General features: G+C 39.1%; 1 protein-coding gene across 2 annotated transcripts in view; it reads right to left on the reverse strand.

The window, feature by feature from the left end:
• The window catches only part of Klhl2 (kelch like family member 2), a 78,677-nt gene that overhangs the window by 30,997 nt on the left and 28,426 nt on the right, over positions 1-19,254 (reverse strand). For both annotated transcript variants that reach the window (XM_042700713.1, XM_042700723.1), the window contains one exon: positions 435-597. In XM_042700713.1, the coding sequence (XP_042556647.1) occupies positions 435-597 (163 nt within the window). The remainder of the gene's footprint in view (positions 1-434; positions 598-19,254) is intronic.

Consider the following 19,254-nt stretch of genomic DNA (forward strand, 5'->3'; position numbering starts at 1 on the left):
CCCACGGATGGGACCTCCTGGACCTCCTTTCCTACTCCACTGCAAGACATCTACATTGTACTGCTCTGGAGATTTTCAAGCTCTGAACTATTCTCATGGATGCAATAAAAGGTGTAAAGAATATATATATGTAAAGACATGAACACTTTCTCACACACCTATTCATTAGACAATCAGAAAGAAAAATACATAGAAAGTCAGTATTTACAACAACAACAAAAAAAAAACTAGCTAATCTTTATTCAGTCCCAATACCAACTTACAAATGCTTTTAAGTTCTGTATTTCATGAGTATGTTTCAATTTTGCAGTGCTACTATTCTAAGATTTTAAATGTATTGTGATAAAGACCAGATCCAGATCAGGATGTACCTTCCCCATGTGACGGAAGAATTGTACCCAAAGACAACAGTGAATAAGATCTTCTCTACTTGCCTGCGTAGGTGTTGGCTTTGTTCAGAAGGTCTGAGCATGCATGCATGTCAGCAAAAGCCCGGATTCCTAAGCAGTTGACAGGGTGAAGCTGGGATTCTAAAAATTCACAGCAAGTCTTCTTCACATCCTGTAATTGTAACAGACCAGCTGCTGGGAGAAGTACCTGCAACATACAAGTGAATCTGCTTAGGCAGCTGGCTGGGAAAATGCTGTCTACTTACCTCTTCTCCTAGAGTACAAGAGGTCTACAGCTATGACCCACACTAAACCCAAATATCCTATAGGAAACAAATGGAACAAACATTTGCGGGAAAAGATGATGACTCTTCATACTCTCCGTGGAATGTTTTAAGGGTGGTCTCTTCACAAGAACCAAAAAAAAAACTAGCAGAGCTGGGCACTGGTGGCTTACACCTTTAATCCTAGCTACTCAGAAGGCTGAGATCTGAGGATCACAGTTTAAATCCAGCCCCAGGAAGGAAAGTCCATGAGACCCTTATCTACAATTAGCCACCTCAAAACTGGTAGTAGAGCTGTGGCTCAAAGTGGTAGAGCCCTAGCCTTGAGTAAAAAAGCACAGGGACAGAGCCCTGGCTGTGAGTTCAAGCACCATGACTGACTTAAAAAAAAAAAAAGTATCAGATCATATTACTACTGGTTCATTTGCTAAGTATGAGTTGCTATGTTCCTTTGAATTTTAACAACACAAATTAGGATGCTAGAGGGTGCTATGGTTCAACAGAAAGGGATTTGCTTCCTTGCTGCAGGGTGTTTGTCTGGTAGAAGGTCTATCCTCCCACTATCTGACTAATGCCACAAACTGCTTCCTTAAGGCAGGACAAGTCTAAATTCAACAGGGGTCTCTAACTACCTGCACTATCTCTAGAGTGCGATATATGTACTAAAAAGGAACACATAAAAGGTAAATACTTAATATCTTTAAATCTATGAGTAACTCTAAGCAATTTTATATTATAATTATAGGTTATTCTGTAGGATTTAACTAGTTTTGTCATAAATACTACATCCAATATCCTTTTCAACTAGGCCTGTAAGTTTAGTATGATCTCTGCGATGGTACCATCCTCATTACTTACTTTCATCCAATTAGGGAGGAAAACCTCATTTACAAAGTTATTGAATAGGTGCTTTTTATAAATAAAGGCCAAAAAAATCAACTATTAGAAAAGCCAATTTTAGAAAAGATTACATCAGCATAAAAAACAATTTTGCAAATTCCTTTAGGACTTATTTTCTATATACCATCTTGCAGCACAAAAAGAATAATTATGTAACATAATAGTTTATGAGTATCTTTTAGAATTGTCCCAAATCTGTATAATAAGATCTAAATTGAAAGAAGAAAGAGAGGACTACTAGATGTCCATGTGGCTCATGCCTGTAACCCAAGCTGCTCAGGAGGCTGAGATCTTCAGATCCAGGTTCCAAGCAAGTCCAAGCAGGAAAGTCCATGGTTATCTTCAATTAACCACCAAAAAGGCAGAAGTAGAACTGTGGTTTAAGTGGTAAATGCTAACCATGAGCAAAAAAGTTCAAGGACAGCACCCAGTTCCGGTGTCAGTCCTGGGGCCTGAAAGCATAGAAGCTTTCATTCTGGAATTCAGAGGATGTATATGTGTATATATATACATACACACACACACACACACATATATATATATATGTGTGTGTGTGTGTGTGTGTATGTGGTATACACATTATACACAACAGTATAGTCTTTAATTAGACTTTTTATGCTTTAGTACAACTCTATCATTCTCTGAAAAAAAAAGGAAACAGCATCTAGAGATAATAATGTCTTTCCCTTCTGAATGTTAAGTAAGACAAAGTGTAAATAATGTGGTTACAGCCAAACCTTTTGCATAATATGTATGTTATGAGAATGAATCTCTATGGAAGGCTTTAATTTGCTGATAATTTTTGGATTGGAAGCTTCCCTGTGCTGGTATAATTGTGCTCCGAAGCAACGTAAAAGCATATTCCAATATGCTTAACAGTGCAGCCATTTAATTCAGCAAACATACACAATCCAGAAAGTGGTCTTCAGCGTAATATTCATCCTGTGAAATTTCCACAAGCAGTAACAATCACCCATCTAATCAGCATTTTCCCATAGACAACCCAGCACTGTTGAATAGCATTCAAAGTACTTGAGAGCCCAGAAACACAGGGAGGAAAAAGTGACTGAACAGAAACAGGTCTGCTATACGAAGCTGGTGGGAGTGCACACTGATCAATGTTCATGAAGACAAATGCACATGTATTCTGACTCAGTAATTAACTTATCAAGTCCCGATCTACCTTATCAGGATATGCAAATTGAACAAAATTATAAAATCACAGACCTAGAACACACCTAAGTCCTCAAGGGTAGAAGTATAAAAGTTATTTTAGGTTGGGTGTGGTGGCTTATACCTATGATATGAATTACTTGGAGGACAGAGATGAGAAGAATGGAGGTTTGAAATATGAGTGTGTGAGTGTGAGTGAGTGTGTGTGATGCCATCTCAACCAATAAAAGCTTGGAGTGGTGGACCACACCTCATCCTAGCTCCATGGAAGGCATGAATAGGAAGATCGTGATCCAGGCTGGCACAGCAAACATGAAAAGCCCTACTCAAAAGATGCCTAAACTCCTTAGTGATGACAAATGTGCCATATGAGTAGGAAACTTCCCTAATACTAGGAAACTATGGGTAATGTGTACATAAGGGATTCTCAATACCAATTTTGCAGCTTCTTTGTAGATCTTAAAACTATACTGGAATAAAATGTATATTTAAATTTTAAAAAATGCCTAAAGCAAAAAGGACCTAAAGCAAAAGGGACTGAGGGAGGGCAAAGGGGAAAGTATCTGCCTAGCAAGCGTAAGGCCCAAAGTTCAAGCCTTAGTTCAGGAAAAAAAAAAAAAAAGTTTTAAGTTATTTCTATTGTGAGGCTAGAAATTTTACATATAATTTCTTTTTTTTTCTTTTCTTTTTTTTTTTTTTTTTTGGGGGGGGGGGTCAGTTGTGGGGCTTGAACTCTGGGCCTGGGTGCTATCCCTCAGCTCTTCAGCTCAAGGCTAGTACTCTACCACTTGAGCCACAGCACCACTTCCGGTTTACTGGAGATAAGAATCTCACATACTTTCTTGCCCCATCTGGCTTTGAACCATGATCCTCAGATCTCAGCCTCCTGAGTAGCTAGGATTACAGGTGTGAGCCCAGCTTTTTTCATATAATTTCTTACAAATGGCAGTAATGAGTCAAATGTTTCTAGGCTTGGTAAATATTAATCATAAGTATGAACTGAATATATAACAAGTTTATTAGCATTTTTCTTTTGTCAATAAAGCCTTTAAAACTGCCTCACTTCTGTGATGTAATTTTACTAGGACTGAACTGTAAGAGCTCATAATTATGCAATTAATTACATATATCTTCAAGAATAAATACTAATTGTCTCAACCTGCTAACATGACGTGGCCATCCATCACACATAATAACAGGAAAGCAGCTAGGGCCACACCAACTTCCTCGCTTACTTTATGCATTAAATAAACAGAATGAAATGTTCACCATTTCAGATGAACCAAATATTCCATCCAAACCCCTCACAGGCTGCCTGGGAGCTGTATGACTAGGGATCAAATGATGCCTCTTGATTGGTCTGATAAAGAAACCCAATTCAAGAGACATTAATCACATTTCCAATTCATATATCCACTCATAAAAAGTGGAGATACAATCAAACCAGCCACCTCTTTAGTCTATTATTCTAATTTCTTCACTAATCTCTAGGTAAACAAGGACAGTGCTTGCATAATTTCTAATTCTCCATTGTTCTCCTTTTCATCAGGTTAATAAAAACAATCACCATTTCAACAATACATTCTCACAGTCTGCTACTTAGTGAGTAATTGCTGGCTTAGGCACAGCCTAAGCACTTGTCAGCCAACAATACTTCATTATCCCCATTATACACAAGTGAATACAGAGGTTTGTGTAAGCTGGGTAACCTGCCTAAGGTTATGTACCTGGCGTGAGGAGAGAGAGAGAGCCTACTATGTGAGCAACATTGACTACTTCAGACAATACACAGACATCCTTGTGTTCAAAGGCTAAAAATATAAATGAATAGAAATATATTTTAATAGTTACCTTCCATTTTTATATAGTAATATAAAAATATATGGAAAACTAAGTATATTCAATAATATAGGCATTCTTTCATAAGAAATTTCTGTAAGCAGAAATTCAGTGTAGAGAAAAATATTAAGCATTTCAATTTATTCACATCCTGACAGTGCCACACAAATGATTGAAATCTGGAAACCTCTGATCTATGAGATCAGATTTTAAACATCATTAAAAAAGAAGATCATGCAATTGTCACCCCATGGCTTATTTTCGACTAAAACAGATAAACTGTGTCATCAGTAATAAAATAGAAACCACCAACCAATGTACTCTTATTATGCTTTTCTTTTTTTTTTTGGGTCCGGTCATGAGGCCTGAACTCTAGGCCTGGGCGCTATCCCTCAGCTCTTCAGCTCAAGGCTAGCACTCTACCACTTGAGCCACAGCGCCACTTCCGGCTTTTTTCTTTTTGCTTATGTGGTGCTGAGGAATCGAACCCAGGGCCTCTTGCATGCAAGGCAAGCACTCTACCACTGAGCCACCTTCCCAGCCCCTTATTGTGCTTTTCTAAAACTACGTTGAACATTGATGCTAATTAAATAAACCTAGTTTAAAATGCTATCATTCTGTAAAACAGAATTTGTTTTCATCTTTACAGATATGTTGATTTTCAACACATTCAGACAAATTAAAGGCTACATACTATATGCAGAAGATGCCTTCAGTAATAAAACAAGGAGAGGGGACCACTGATTAGTAAAGACAAGCAGGATGCCGGACAAGGAAGACACACCAGCCAAACAGCCAGCATCTATGTGACACCCTTACACCAGCTGCACGTTTTAAAGTAAAATGCTTTCATCCTACTCCGTGTTGTTTGACAAGCCAAATTACACATAAGATGTTTCTCTTAGACAAGCACATTCCTTCTGGTTGGCTATTAGGATCTGTAGTTTATTTTCAACTTGGCACTTACTCCAGGAGTAGAAATCATTTATGTAGGAAGTCTTTTAAATCCTGGGTCATTATCAATTGTTTATTAAAAAGAGATCAAGAGATCTAGCGGCTCCATACATAATGCGTCCAGATGTCTAAGAAAACATGCAAACGTGAAACTCATCACTCCTTCACTGTTAACTTCATTTTAAGTGTATTGCTGAGAAGTGGATTTTTATCCGTCATTTTACATTTATATCAGAAGAATAAAGTTTATTTAAAGTGTCAGGAATGACCTGAAAACAAACAAGGAAGAAAACTGTCCAAAGGGAAGGGAATTATTTTTGTCAGTTGTGGGGCTTGAACTCAGGGCCTGAGCACTGTTCCTGGGCCTCTTTGTGCTCAAGGCTCTACCCACTTGAGTCACAGTACCACTTCGGGGTTTTTGAGTGGTTAATTGGAGATAAGAATCTCATGAGGACTTTTCAGTCTGGGCTGGCTTTGAACTGCAATCCTCAGATCTCAGCCTCCTATTGAATAGCTAGGGTTACAGGTGGGAGCCACTGGTGCCCAGCTATGCTTTTTTTTGGGGGGGGGAGGGGTGGGTTCGGTCATGGGGCTTGAACTCTGGGCTCTGGCACTGTCCACAGCGCCACTTCCAGTTAATTCTGCTTATGTGGTGCTGAGGAATCGAACCCAGGGCCTCATGTATGCAAGGCAAGCATTCTACCACTGAGCCACCTTCCTAGCCCCCATGCTAATTTTTTTTTGGGGGGAGGGGAGGGTTCAGTCGTGGGGCCTGAACTCTGGGCCTAAGTGCTGTCCCTCAGCTCTTCAGCTCAAAGCTAGCACTCTACCACTTGAGCCACAGCGCCACTTCTAGCTTTTTTTCCCCTGCTTATGTAGTGCTGAGGAATCAAACCCAGGGCCTCATGCACGCAAGGCAAGCACTCTACCACTGAGCCACCTTCCCAGCCCCATATGCTATTATTTTTAACCCAAGGTTTCTCTCTAAACTGCAGCTCCTTTCACCATGGCTCAAGTTGATAAGACAACATCTACCTTGCAGCACAGTTGTTGGAAAAACTGAATAAGCTATACGATCATCTAACCATGATTAGGTCCATGGCTCCTAACCATGTGAGCATCAACAGTTCTAATTCAAGACTTTTTTTTCTTGGACTGAATTAAACACTCAATCCCCTGACAATGGAATATTAAGACTATTTCTCTTCCCTCACAATATCCTGTTCCATATCACTCATATTAAGGTAGCTTTCTCTTTAGATAAATATTCCAAATATTAAAATGTAATCAGGTAACTTACAAAAGCAACATAATAAAGCAGCATAATAAAGATAAGAAAAGAACCTCATGCTTCATTAATTATCAAATATAAATAGGTCTGGGAATGTGGCTTAATAGAATGCTTGCTTACCATGTATGAAGCCGTGGGTTCGATTCCTCAGTACCTCATAAACGGAATAAGCCAGGATGCTAAGCCTCAAGTATAGAGTGCTAGTCTAGCAAAAGAAACTCAGGAACAGTGTCCAGGCCCTGAGTTCAATCCCCAGGACTGGAAAATAATAAATTTTTAATAATATATGGTATAAATATATGTAAATTAGAATAAGAAAGCAGTTTATGACTACTGAAACAACAATTTTTATAAACAATATACATTCAGGTCAAGATTTGGTCATTGTTGATCTCTAGCACTTTTTTCTGGATGGTAGTATTGGAGGGGGGGTATGTATGTTAAAATATGACAAATCAAACACTTAAAATATAGACTATGTAAAGTACAGCACACTGAAGGAAAAAACTTAAAACCCACAACTAAGGGCTGTAGATGAGCTTAGTGGTAAAACACTTGCCTAGCACTCATGAGGACCCAGGTTCAATACCTGCAAAACGCGCGTGCATACACACACACGGACCCAGGTTCAATACCTGCAACACACACACACACACACACACACACACACACACACACACACACACACACACACGGACCCAGGTTTAATACCTGCAAAACACACACACACACACACACACACACACACACACACACACACACACACACACACACACACACACTCACTCCACTGGCAATATGTTCAAGAGTTTGAGGCCAGCCTGGATTATATAGCAAAATACTATGTCACACTATCTCAAAAATCTCCACCCTACTCAGACATTAACCAGAAATCAATTGATTTTTGTGTGTATGTGTGTTGGTACCAAGACTTGAACTCAGAATCTACTTTTTCTTTCACAAGGCTGGCACTCTATCACTTAAGCCACATCTCCAATTCTAGCCTTTTTATGGTTAACTTAGAGTCTCATAAACTTTCCTGCCCAGAATGGCTTCAAACCTCAATCCTTAGATCTCAGTCCCCTAAGTAGCTAGGATAACAGGCATGAGCCACTTTTTGTGGATCTTTAATTCCCATGTTATGTAATACTAAAATAAGCCCTTTAAAATAAATCAATTTCAGGGCTGGGAAGGTAGTGGTAGAGCGCTTGCCTTGCATGCATGAAGCCCTGGATTCGATTCTTCAGCATCACATAAGCAGAAAAAAAAAAGCCAGAAGTGGAGATGTGGCTCAAGTGGTTGAGTGCTGGCCTTGAGCTGAAGAGCTGAGGGACAGTGCCCAGGTCCAGAGTTCAGGCCCCATGATCAGACACCCCCAAAAAATAATAATATAATAATAAAATAAAATAAATCAATTTCATTTATAAGCCCTGAAACTGTCATAATAAAACACATTAAAAAGTTATTAAAAAGTAAACTATTAAACAGTTTTTAAAATGGAAAAACAAAGAATACAAAATGAAAAACACATAACAAAAAGTTAAGCCCAATATGGTAGCACTTAATGTAGCACATGAATACAATCTCAGTTGCTCAGAATGATATAGCAAGAGGACCACAAATTCAAAAAAGAAAACAAAATAAAAATATTCACTAATACTATGAACACGTTAGTGATACAGTTATACTCATTTTCACAGGAAACAGTTTTCACATATTGTGGCTATCTGAGAGTAAAGGCAAAACTGTATGTAAACCAGATTATCAAAAGCCTAGCAATTTTACTAGACTAACTCTGTGATGAAGACATGAAGTTTCAAGATATAGAACTTTTAAAAAACTGTATCCAGGCCTGGTACTGGTGGCTCAAGCCTGTGATCCTAGTTACTCTGGAGGTTCAATCTGGGGATGGCAGTTCAAAGCCAGCCCAGGCAGGAAAGCCCTTAAGACTCTTATCTCCAATTAACCCTCGGAAAACCAAATGTAGAGCTTTAGCTCAAAGTGGTAGAACACTAGCCTGAGCAAAAGAGCTCAAGGTCAGCATATCCAGGCCCTGAGTTCAAGGACTTTCCTACCTGGGCTCTTCAAACTATGATCTCAGAGCTCTTCCTCATGAGTAGCTAGGATTAAGTCAGCCATACCCAGCATTTAGATAAATAGATTTTTTTTGTTTTTGTTTTGTTTTGCCAGTCCTGTTTGAACTCAGGGTCTGGGCACTGTCCCTGAGCTACTTTTGCTCGAGGCTAGCACTCTACCACTTGAGCCACAGCACTACTTCTCGATTTTTCTGTTTATATGGTACTAAAGAATCAAATCCAGGGCTTCCTTCATGCTAGGCAAGCACTCTACCATTAAACCACATTCCCAGCCCAGATAAATGCTTCTATATACCACAGATGAATCTCAAAATGAGCCTATCTTCAAAAATCATATATTTTAAGGATACAAATCTAACAGACCACTTAATTACTAACGCTACTCAAGTACCTACCTTTGTCTCAAACAAGTGCTTAAACTCTTCAAGTCTGATACTCACATCACTTTATAAGATGATATTGTCATAAGAACCCTATGTTTCCTACTAAGTAGCTGACCACAACTGACTTCCACACTAAATTTTAAAAACAAACCTTAAAAAAAATATTTTCTAGGGCTGGGAAGTTGGCTCAGTGGTAGAGCGCTTGCCTTGCAGGCAAGAGGCCCTGGGTTCGATTCCTCAGCACCACATAAGTAAAAAGAAAAAAGCCGGAAGTGGCGCTGTGGCTCAAGTGGTAGAGCGCTAGCCTTGAGCTGAAGAGCTGAGGGACAGCGCCCAGGCCCAGAGTTCAGGCCCCACGACCGGACCCAAAAAAAAAAAAAAAATCTTTTCTATACTCTAATATGGAGTAAAATATAAATGAAATGGTCTAACTAGGAAACAGATGTTCTAGTTAGTCAAACATTCTTTTATCAAAGTTATGATTTCCAGCTAGAGGCATGGCTCAGTGGGGAGAGCACCTGCCTTGCAAGGAGTATTGAAGCAAACTTCAGTTCTAGAAAACTAAATAAACTAAAATTATGATGCCCAAATTCAGATTTAAAAGATAGTAAGATACTGCCAAGCAAGCATGAAGCCCTGAAATCAAACCAAATGCATACATAAATAAGCTATTTATATCTTATTTTCTATTTATTTTATAAATATGAAATTTTTGTATTTATATGTTGTAGGGCAAATGAACATCAAAACCAAAGTGTAAATAGCTTAAATGTTTTGCTTTTGTATAATAAACTTAGGTACCCACTATTCTGGTATTGTGACAAAACACCAAGTTAAAATATTTTAGGGCATTACAGTATCAGATATATTCACTAAAATGACAGAATTTCCCAATGATGTCTCATTAACAACCACTAATTAAGAAAGTTTGGTTAAAGAGATTTTCATGTGTGTATGTGTTTTTTTTTCAAGATCTAACCTGTGTTTTCTAAGCACACCATCTGTGAAATGATTTTGCTCCCAAATGCCTTACTCTATATCTCATAAGTAAAGGAGAACACAAATGGAAAAGCAATAGCCATTCACAAACTCCACTGGGAAAAATATCACTTTTTCTTCAGCCACTACATGTCAAACCAATGGAACAAGTTGTTATAAATCAAAGATATGGTATAGTAACACAACTGACCCAGAATGCCATCTCCACACTCACTCAAAAATGTAAGATTCATTGACCTGAGAGAACATTAAAGAATTTATTTTATGTACTTAAAAATTTGTTTTATAACCAGGTGCCGGTGGCTCACACCTGTAATCCTAGCTACTCAGGAGGCTTGAGATCTGAGGATCATGGTTCAAAGCCAGCCCGGGCAGAAAAGCCCGTGAGACTATTATCTCCAATTAACCACCAGAAAACCAAAAGTGGCACTGTGGCTCAAGTGGTAGAGCACTTGAAAAAAAAAAAAATTTATGTTCTTGACTCAAAATAAAAAGAGTAAGGGAAAAGCCAAAGGACTCACTTCTTCCTAGTATTCCAATCTTACTGAGGTTTTTTTCTTGTGGTCAAGTTTTTCTTTTTTTTTTCCACTTTTTTTTTGGCCAGTCCTGGGGCCTGATCTTGGCCTGTGCAGTGTCCCTGAGCTTTTGTGCTCAAGGCTAGCGCTCTACCACTTGAGCCACAGCTGTACTTCCAACCTTTTTTTTCTTGTTTTGTGGTTAATTGGAGATAAGAGTCTCATGGATTTTTCTGCCAAGCTGGCTGCAAACTACTATCCTCAGATTCCATTTCTTATTTCTTCCTAGTATTCATGAGCCTTTTAATATTTTTGTAAGTTTTAATTGGCTCATACTAGCACTTCTATGATGTAACAAAGCATTATTAGCTTAATTTAATAGCTGACAAACAGAAAGGTTAATGTCTTAGTCAAGGATATGCTTAAGGGGCTGGGAAGGTGGTTCAGTGGTAGAGCGCTTGCCTTGCATGCTTGAGGCCCTGGGTTCGATTCCTCAGCACCACATAAGTAAAAAGAAAAAAGCCGAAGTGGTGCTGTGCCTCAAGTGGTAAAGTGCTAGCCTTGAGCTGAAGAGCTGAGGGACAGCGCCCAGGCCCAGAGTTCAGGCCCCACAACTGGACCCTCCCCCCCCAAAAAAAGATATGCTTAAAATCAACAGTAAATTCAAGAGTTGATCTCATAATTCTAATATGATAATTAGTCAGGGTCTACTGGCGTGAATCTTTGTAGCAGAGGACCAGTCGAAGTGCTTACTATTATTTTCTAAATTGTTCAACAGCAATTTAAATATGCAACACTACGCACTTGATTTAAATGATTTTATCCTGAGACCAGAGTAGATGTTTTTGTTCTCCTTGAAGATAAGCATCACTCAAGTGTTAACTCTTCTCATTCTTGGGAAACTTTTAACTATATTATCTCACCAAGATGACCGAAAAGCAACACTGGAGGAGCAGATCCAGAACACAATTAACTCAAAACATAATCGAGGCACTGGAGATACACAGCACTTGTTTTGAATACATGAGGCCAAAAATGTAATCCTTAGCACTACAAATTTTTTTTAATCCAAGTTTAATCAAGTGTACAATTATAACCTCTTTCAGAACACTGTTGTTTGTAGTGTGCTTGTGTGTGTGTTTTGTTTTTGGTGACAGTCCTAGGGCTTGAACTCAGGGCCTGGGCACTGTCCTTGCTTTTTTGCTCAAGGCTTGCACTCTACCACTTGAGCCACAGCTCCTCTTCCAGAGCTCCACTTTGTGACAAGTTTCACAGATTTTCCTGCTTGTCTCCTAAGTAGCTAGTATTACAGGCATGAGCCACCAATGCCAAATAATACTGTTCTTAATATAAAATACCAGGCCTCTGCTCTCTGATTGAGAATCACCATATCAATGAGCCACTACAACTAGAAGAGCTGGCTACATCCTCATGTGCTTGGGAGCAAAACCAGACAACTACTGGATGGTTAAAAAGGAAAGATGGCGGGGGGGCGGGGAGGGGGGGCAGGGTGTAGAAGAGGGGAGGCAGTGGTGTATCTGAAGGACAACTTATTTTTTGGTCAGTCCTAGGGCTTGAACTCTGGTCCTGGGTGCTGTCCCTCAGCAATTCAGCTCAAGGTGAGGGCTCTACTATTTGAGCCACAGCACCATTTAAAGTTTTCTGGTGGTAATTGGAGATAAGAGTCTCACAGACTTTCCTGCCAGGGCTGGCTTTGAACTGTGATCCTCAGATCTCAGCAGCCTCCTGAGTAGCTAGGATTACAAGCGTGAGCCACTGGCACCCAGCTGAAGAACAAGTATTTGTCAGAATTTTTTCCACCCTAACATCATGTTATATGGAGAGACACAGGACTTCATGGTTCAAAATCACTGGAAACAGTTTTTTCACTAATTGTTCTGTAGGGTTCTCCCTCCTCGCCCTTCTAAACTAAGCACCTTCCCAATGAATGCACAGTCACTCGATGATCCTCTAATTACAACAAAATCTGCCATCTAGGTACCTAGATTCCAAAATAATGCACACAAGAAAAACCTGTGTGTACGTGTGTGGCAAAAAAAAAAAATGTGTTTCACATTTCTAGACCATGTGGATATTCATTTCTATACAATGCCAACTCACATGCCAACATGGACTAGTTGAAGCTATTTCTCAGGAGTCTGATCACTGCTAAAGGAGCTGACAAAGTAGTTTCTAGACCTTCATACTAGTAGGAAAGCCAACAGGATACAAATCCCAATCAAAGTGTACATTCTATATTAGGCTTTCTACCTTGCTCATTTTTTCTAGCACAGAGCCAAGTGGTTGGCAGATATGCCCATCAATGTCTGTTTAAATGATAGAGTAACTTCCTTATATATCCATTTTTAAAACAATATCCACTGGATTAATGTCAATGTGTATGTATACAACAGAATAGAAATATACAGCACAAGGACTCTTAACATCCTCTACTTAACCTACGTACCTGATTAACAACTCTTCTCATGCCTTCAGCTACATGTACCCTGTAATGTGCTTGCACGCTTGTGTTCCTCGAGCTGAACTACAGTTTACCAACTCACAGGTTTGATCTGTTTATGACAACTATGCTTGTTATTGAAATTACACAGTTTAAATAATTATGTCGCAGCCAATGAAAAGTGAATGTAAATTCTTTCTTTGAAAATTATGTTGATTGCTTTAGTGAGACTACATCATTTGTGACTGCAAAAAAAATTCAAAAAAGGCGTGGGAGGAATTAAAAAGAAATTATATAATTCAAAAAAGCCTCTGCACCAAGATTCCTTGTCAAGAAATTCACTTTAAAAAAAGGAAGACTGAAAGATTAAGGCTGATGAATTTCTATAGTGGGTTTTGTTCAAGAAAGAATATATGGGTGGGGCTAGGATGTAGCACAGTGGCAAAGCGGCTTACTCAATTTAAGCTGAGGTGGGTTTGATCCTCAGTACCAAGAAAGAAGAGAGAATACAGTTAAAAAAGAAAAAAGAAAATATGAGTGTCTAATCCACTGGTCATACTTAGTTTTAGAGCAAAAGACTGATGTATAATTGTACATTTATATCTCTCAGATTGAAATAGATAGGATACACAGGAATTCCTCTTTGATGACTTCTCTAGAATAATAGTCTTGTTGAGATAACTTAACCAAAACTTTTCTCAACCATGCCAACAAGCCAAGCACCATGTAAGCCCCTTTGCCCTTCATGAAGTAATGCCACAAGAGTAAAATGACACACAACACACTTTTAGCACTTCAAAAACAACCTTCCCTATACAAATAAAATGGACCCACTACATTTTGTTCCCTAGTGTACTGAGATTCTGCTAAATACTGTTTATTACCAATAATTGATTTTAAGTATCTCTTGAAAAACTCATTAAAATTCTGTCCCATCTGTAAAGAAATATTTCTTTCTCAAGTAATTCCTTTTTATGCAACACCTAAATTTCATGAGCTGATTAAAACTCATTCACTCTAAATTCTCAAATGTTTCTTAAATCCTTCTGAGGTGCTCAAAATTCTGTCACAGACTGAATCTTCTGATGAACATTCATGAATTGAGAAATAAATGCATTACCAGTAGTGGTACTTTATTAATATGAATTTAGAAATTCATGTTATTAATAAATTCACTGTTTATTAACATTCTTAGCTTTGTCTCTCATGCTTACATCAAGTGAAAAGCTTACCTATTTTATGCAAGCCAAAAAAATACTTAAAGATCAGAGACCAAAATAACAAAACTGCAAATCTAGCAATGAGGTAAATGCTGTAAAAGAAAATTATGATTAAATAAAATTTTAGGGGTTGGAGGCATAGTTCAGGTGATAAGAGTGTCTGCCAGTGAATGTAAAGCATCAGATAGGAGATGGAGTCTCAGTCTTAGACAAAAAAATTAATATGCTTCTTTAATCCAATAATTTTTTAAAGTTTTTCTACAGGGAATGATGCTTTTGAATGTATAAAATCTCTTTGTGTTACCAGTTAAGACTAACCTAATAGCTGCTGTGTCATATTAAACAAATTCTTTAATCTTTTCCCAACCTGTTTTTTCAATGGTAAAATAAGCTAATATCTGTATTACATTACATGGTGGTGCAAATACCAAATTATGTGTGTATAGATACAATGGCTAGCACACAGATGGAGGTCTACCCATTGGAAAGTGTTTTTAATACATGTTCATACACACATATAAAGTCACATTTTTATATATAAAGCCAAGTACTATAATTGAGTCTCTGAGCATTCTAGAGACTGAGGCAGAACTCTGACTTTGAGGACAGCCGGGCTGGGCCACTGCCTTTACAAACGAATTTCCAAAAGAAAACCAATCTTTGATTTTTATCTTGCAGGGAGGGAGCAATGTCTCGCCACACAGCTCAGGGTGCCTGGAACTCACCGTCACACTCAGTCTCCCAAGTATTCTTAGCAATGAGGAAAGACAGACGAGGTTCAATGATTCTCTGAAGTGTGTCAAACTTAGTATGTAGGTGCTTCTATTCCCTATCCTTCGGTAAGGGAATGACATTCTCAAAAGGATGGATGGCCATTTATTGTCTCTATTCCCCAGATCTAAAAAGTGTATCAAGTTTGTTTCAGAAAAAAATTTGAAATAGCTCTTCGGCTTATGCAATGCAGTAATAATTGCTCCTTCTTAGGAATTAATTTACAAATTACTCATGCTCATTCTGACGCAAGTTAACAACACCTTCGCCTCAAAAAGTAATGACATGCTCTACATTCTTGAAATAAGGAAACTAGACGGTATCATGAGAAGAAACCAACTAGGAATCGGGGGAAGCAGAGCTAATTCTATTCTGTCCAACCAAATTGAAGACAGCTGGATCTCAGCACACTATGGTGCTATGCTCTTACATGGAAACCCACTGTCCCAAAGACACTCACTACCCTAATACTGAACTTCACCACTAAAACAGAAACTGACAAAAGGGAGGTCACCTAGCTAAAATTTTGATTCATTTTGCCAAGACTGTAAAGGCATAGGTACACACTAAGAATAATGCCAATGTCAAGTGGTGACTACTTAAAATGTCAGCTTAATATTAATAAGAACACTGAACACTTCTATTGAACTGTTCCTATCCTTAAGGTATGCAGATAGCGCTGTCTAATATTTATGTTGGGCATGGTGATTCATACTTGTAATCCAAACACTTGGGTGGCTGAAATTAGGAGGTTCTTTTGCAGGCCCAGGCAAAAGTTCAAAAGCCCTCCATCTCAACAAATAAAAAGCTGGGCACAGTGGCAGGTACCTGTTATTCCAGCCACACAGGAAGTATAAATAGGAAGATCATGGTCCAGGCCAGCCCAAGCAAAAACAAAACCTATTCAAAAAATGACAAAAGCAAAAAGGGCTGGGAGCATGGATCCAGTGGTAGAATGCCTGTCTAACAAGTGCAAAGGCTTCTGAGGGAGAGGGAAAGAGGGAGGAAGGAAGGACGGGAGGAAGGAAGGAAGGAAGGAAGGAAAGAAGGAAGGGAGGGAGGGAGGGAGGGAGGGAGGGAGGGAGGGAGGGAGGGAGGGAGGTGGAGGGAGGGAGGGAGGGAGGTGGAGGGAGGGAGGGAGGGAGGTGGAGGGAGGGAGAGAGAGAGAGAGAGAGAAGGAGGGAGGGAGGGAGAGAGGGAGAGAGAGAGAGAGAGAAGGATGGAGGGAGGGAGAGAGAAGGATGGAGGGAGGGAGAGAGGAGGGAGGGAGAGAAGGAGGGGAGGAAAGTTAGCTTGACAAAGTACCAATAAAAATAAAGAAACCAAAGGAAAAAGCATTGTAATTATGATGCAAAGTATATTTTTTAGTTTATTGAAAAATACCTGCTGGAAACAAGAGGTTTATTTTAACTGTCTCACCCTCCCTGCCCAACTGCCTTTTCCAAAACAAGTTATTTGGGACCTGGACTGTAAAATATGGCTTTATATACCAGGATACCCTTGTGCTAGAGACATTCTTCCCCTAATGAAAGTACTATACAAAAGTTGAGAACAGGCAACTGTTAGGATGTTCCTATCAGAGCAAAGTAATGTACAGAAAAGGCATTTATCACAGCAGGAGAAGTTCTGAAGGGCTGTGACTAGTATTTCAGGACTAGATCCCAAAGTTATGAAAAGCAACATGAGGGCTGGGAATGTGGTTTAGTGGAAGAGTGCCTGCCTAGCATGCTTGAAGCGCTGGGTTCAATTCCGCAGTGCCACATAAACAGAAAAAGCCAGAAGTGTCGCTGTGGCTCAAGTGGTTAAGCATTAGCCTTGAGCAAAAGAAGCTCAGGGCAGTGCCCAGGCCCTGAGTTCAAGTCTCAGGAGAAGAGAAGAGAAGAAACATGAAAGGCGCTCTATTCCTAACAGGCCTGTGTTCTGACTGTATTCACTGCCCAAAACAGATGTCAGGCCACACACACACAGTTCAGTCTCATAGGCCTGAATCATCTCAACAAAGTCCCCCCATGTGACCAATTACACACATCAGTAATTCACTAGATGAAAGAAATCAGTAATTTATTTGATGATGGTAGGTATAATCGAATGTCAATGAGGCTAATGCACTAAAATTAATTTTTTCAAGTGTAGCAGAAAGGAAATAAGACCAAATTTTTGTTGGAAAGAACACCCTAGAACCCTGCAATTAGTTTAAGTAGACAGAGAGGTCCAGAATGAGATGGCGATGTCAATACCATTATTTCACTTCTCCCATGTAAACCGTGTTCATTTGGCAGATGATTAATACAATATTTTATTTTATATATAATCCCAATTGACCAGGGTTTTTCAAGTGCTTTACCTCACAAACAAAATTTCCAGGCAAAGTGTGAAAGAGCAGGTTGAGGAAAGGGGGGCTGGGAATGTGACTTAGTGGGAGAGCGCTCTTGCCTAGCATGAATGAAGCCCTGGGTTCAATTCCTCAGTACCACATAAACAGAAAATGCTGGAAGTGGCACTGTGGCTCAAGTCGTAGAGTGCTGGCCTTGAGCAAAAGAAGCTCACAGACAGTGGCCCCAGGAGTGGCAATAAAAATTAAAAGGTAAAAATACTTCTCAAATACATATAGAATAATACCCAAAGAATAAGCAAAACCTACAAGTACTGACATATCAGAAAAACCTCAAAGATTCTTCATTCAGAGAAAAGAACAAGTTATTGAATAAGTGTAGAATAAACATACTTATAAAGCAACGTGTGAGTATGCAATACAACGTTGACATGTATATTAGAAGTGGTCTGAATGGGTTCATCCCAAGCAGATAAGAACGCTACAAAGCAGGGCTGGGAAGGTGGCTCAGTGGTAGAGCGCTTGCCTTGCATGCATGAGGCCCTGGGTTTGATTCCTCAGCACCACATAAGCAAAAAGAAAAAAGCTGGAAGTGGCACTGAGGCTCAAGTGGTAGAGTGCTAGCCTTGAGCTGAAGAGCTGAGAGACAGTGCCCAGTCCCAGAGTTCAGGCCCCCCCACCAAAAATAAACAAAAAAAAAAAGAAAGCTACAAAGCAATAAATGGGGAAAGTTATAACAAAGCTATAAATGGGGAAGGAAAGTGGATCAAGGTGTGGGAGATGGGACAGATTCAAAAAGGAAGGGGATGCCAGCTGCCAGTGGCTCACATCTGTAATACCAGCTACTCAGGAAGCTAGGATCTGAGGATCACAGGCTGGAAGATAAGTTCATGAGACTACAATCTCCAACTAGCAAAAAGCCAGAAGGGAGGTATAGCTCAAGTGATAGAGCTCCAGTACTAAGGGAAAGCATTCTGGCCCTGTGTTGGAGCCCCAGTACAAGCACCAAAAACAAAAAAAGAGGAAAGATGGAAGTATAAGACTTTTACTCTTTATTCAACATCTATCTGTATAACTTAAACATTTATGCAAATATATAAATATAAAACATTTTCTCTTTACAGAAAATAAGAAAATTAAAATGTCAAATTTTGCTTAAGTCCAAAATTACTTACGGACGATACTGAAATAGTAAAAGAGCTAAAGACAATTGGCAGTCAAAAACACTGCAGACTTCATCCTTCGAAGGAATAAAGAAAACTTGTAGGCAGCACCATTGATTATAAATGAATATGACAGTGTTGTCATGAAAAAGCAATCATCATTCAGAGAATGAAAGGGTTTGTATCTTAGAGACTGAAGGATATAAAAGATATTAAAATCAGAAACACTATTATAAAAGATATAATCAGTCCAAATGTCCTGTAGAAACAGTTTCAATAATGAATCCTATTACTGTGGAACAAAATTGTATGCTGTGTGGGCATCTTACTTTTATTTGAAAAACTGGAGAGTATAAGGATCTAAATAGTGTGAGGCAGCTAGGTGTCAGGGGTTCACATTTGTCTAGCTACTCAGGAGGCTGAGGTCTGAGGATTGAAGTTTGAAGCCTGGACAGGAAAAGTCTGGGAGACTCTTATTTCCAAT

This window comes from Dipodomys spectabilis, unplaced genomic scaffold, assembly GCF_019054845.1.
Source record: "Dipodomys spectabilis isolate Male_0828 unplaced genomic scaffold, ASM1905484v1 ptg000009l, whole genome shotgun sequence".
In the NCBI taxonomy this organism is placed as follows: Eukaryota; Metazoa; Chordata; class Mammalia; order Rodentia; family Heteromyidae; genus Dipodomys; species Dipodomys spectabilis.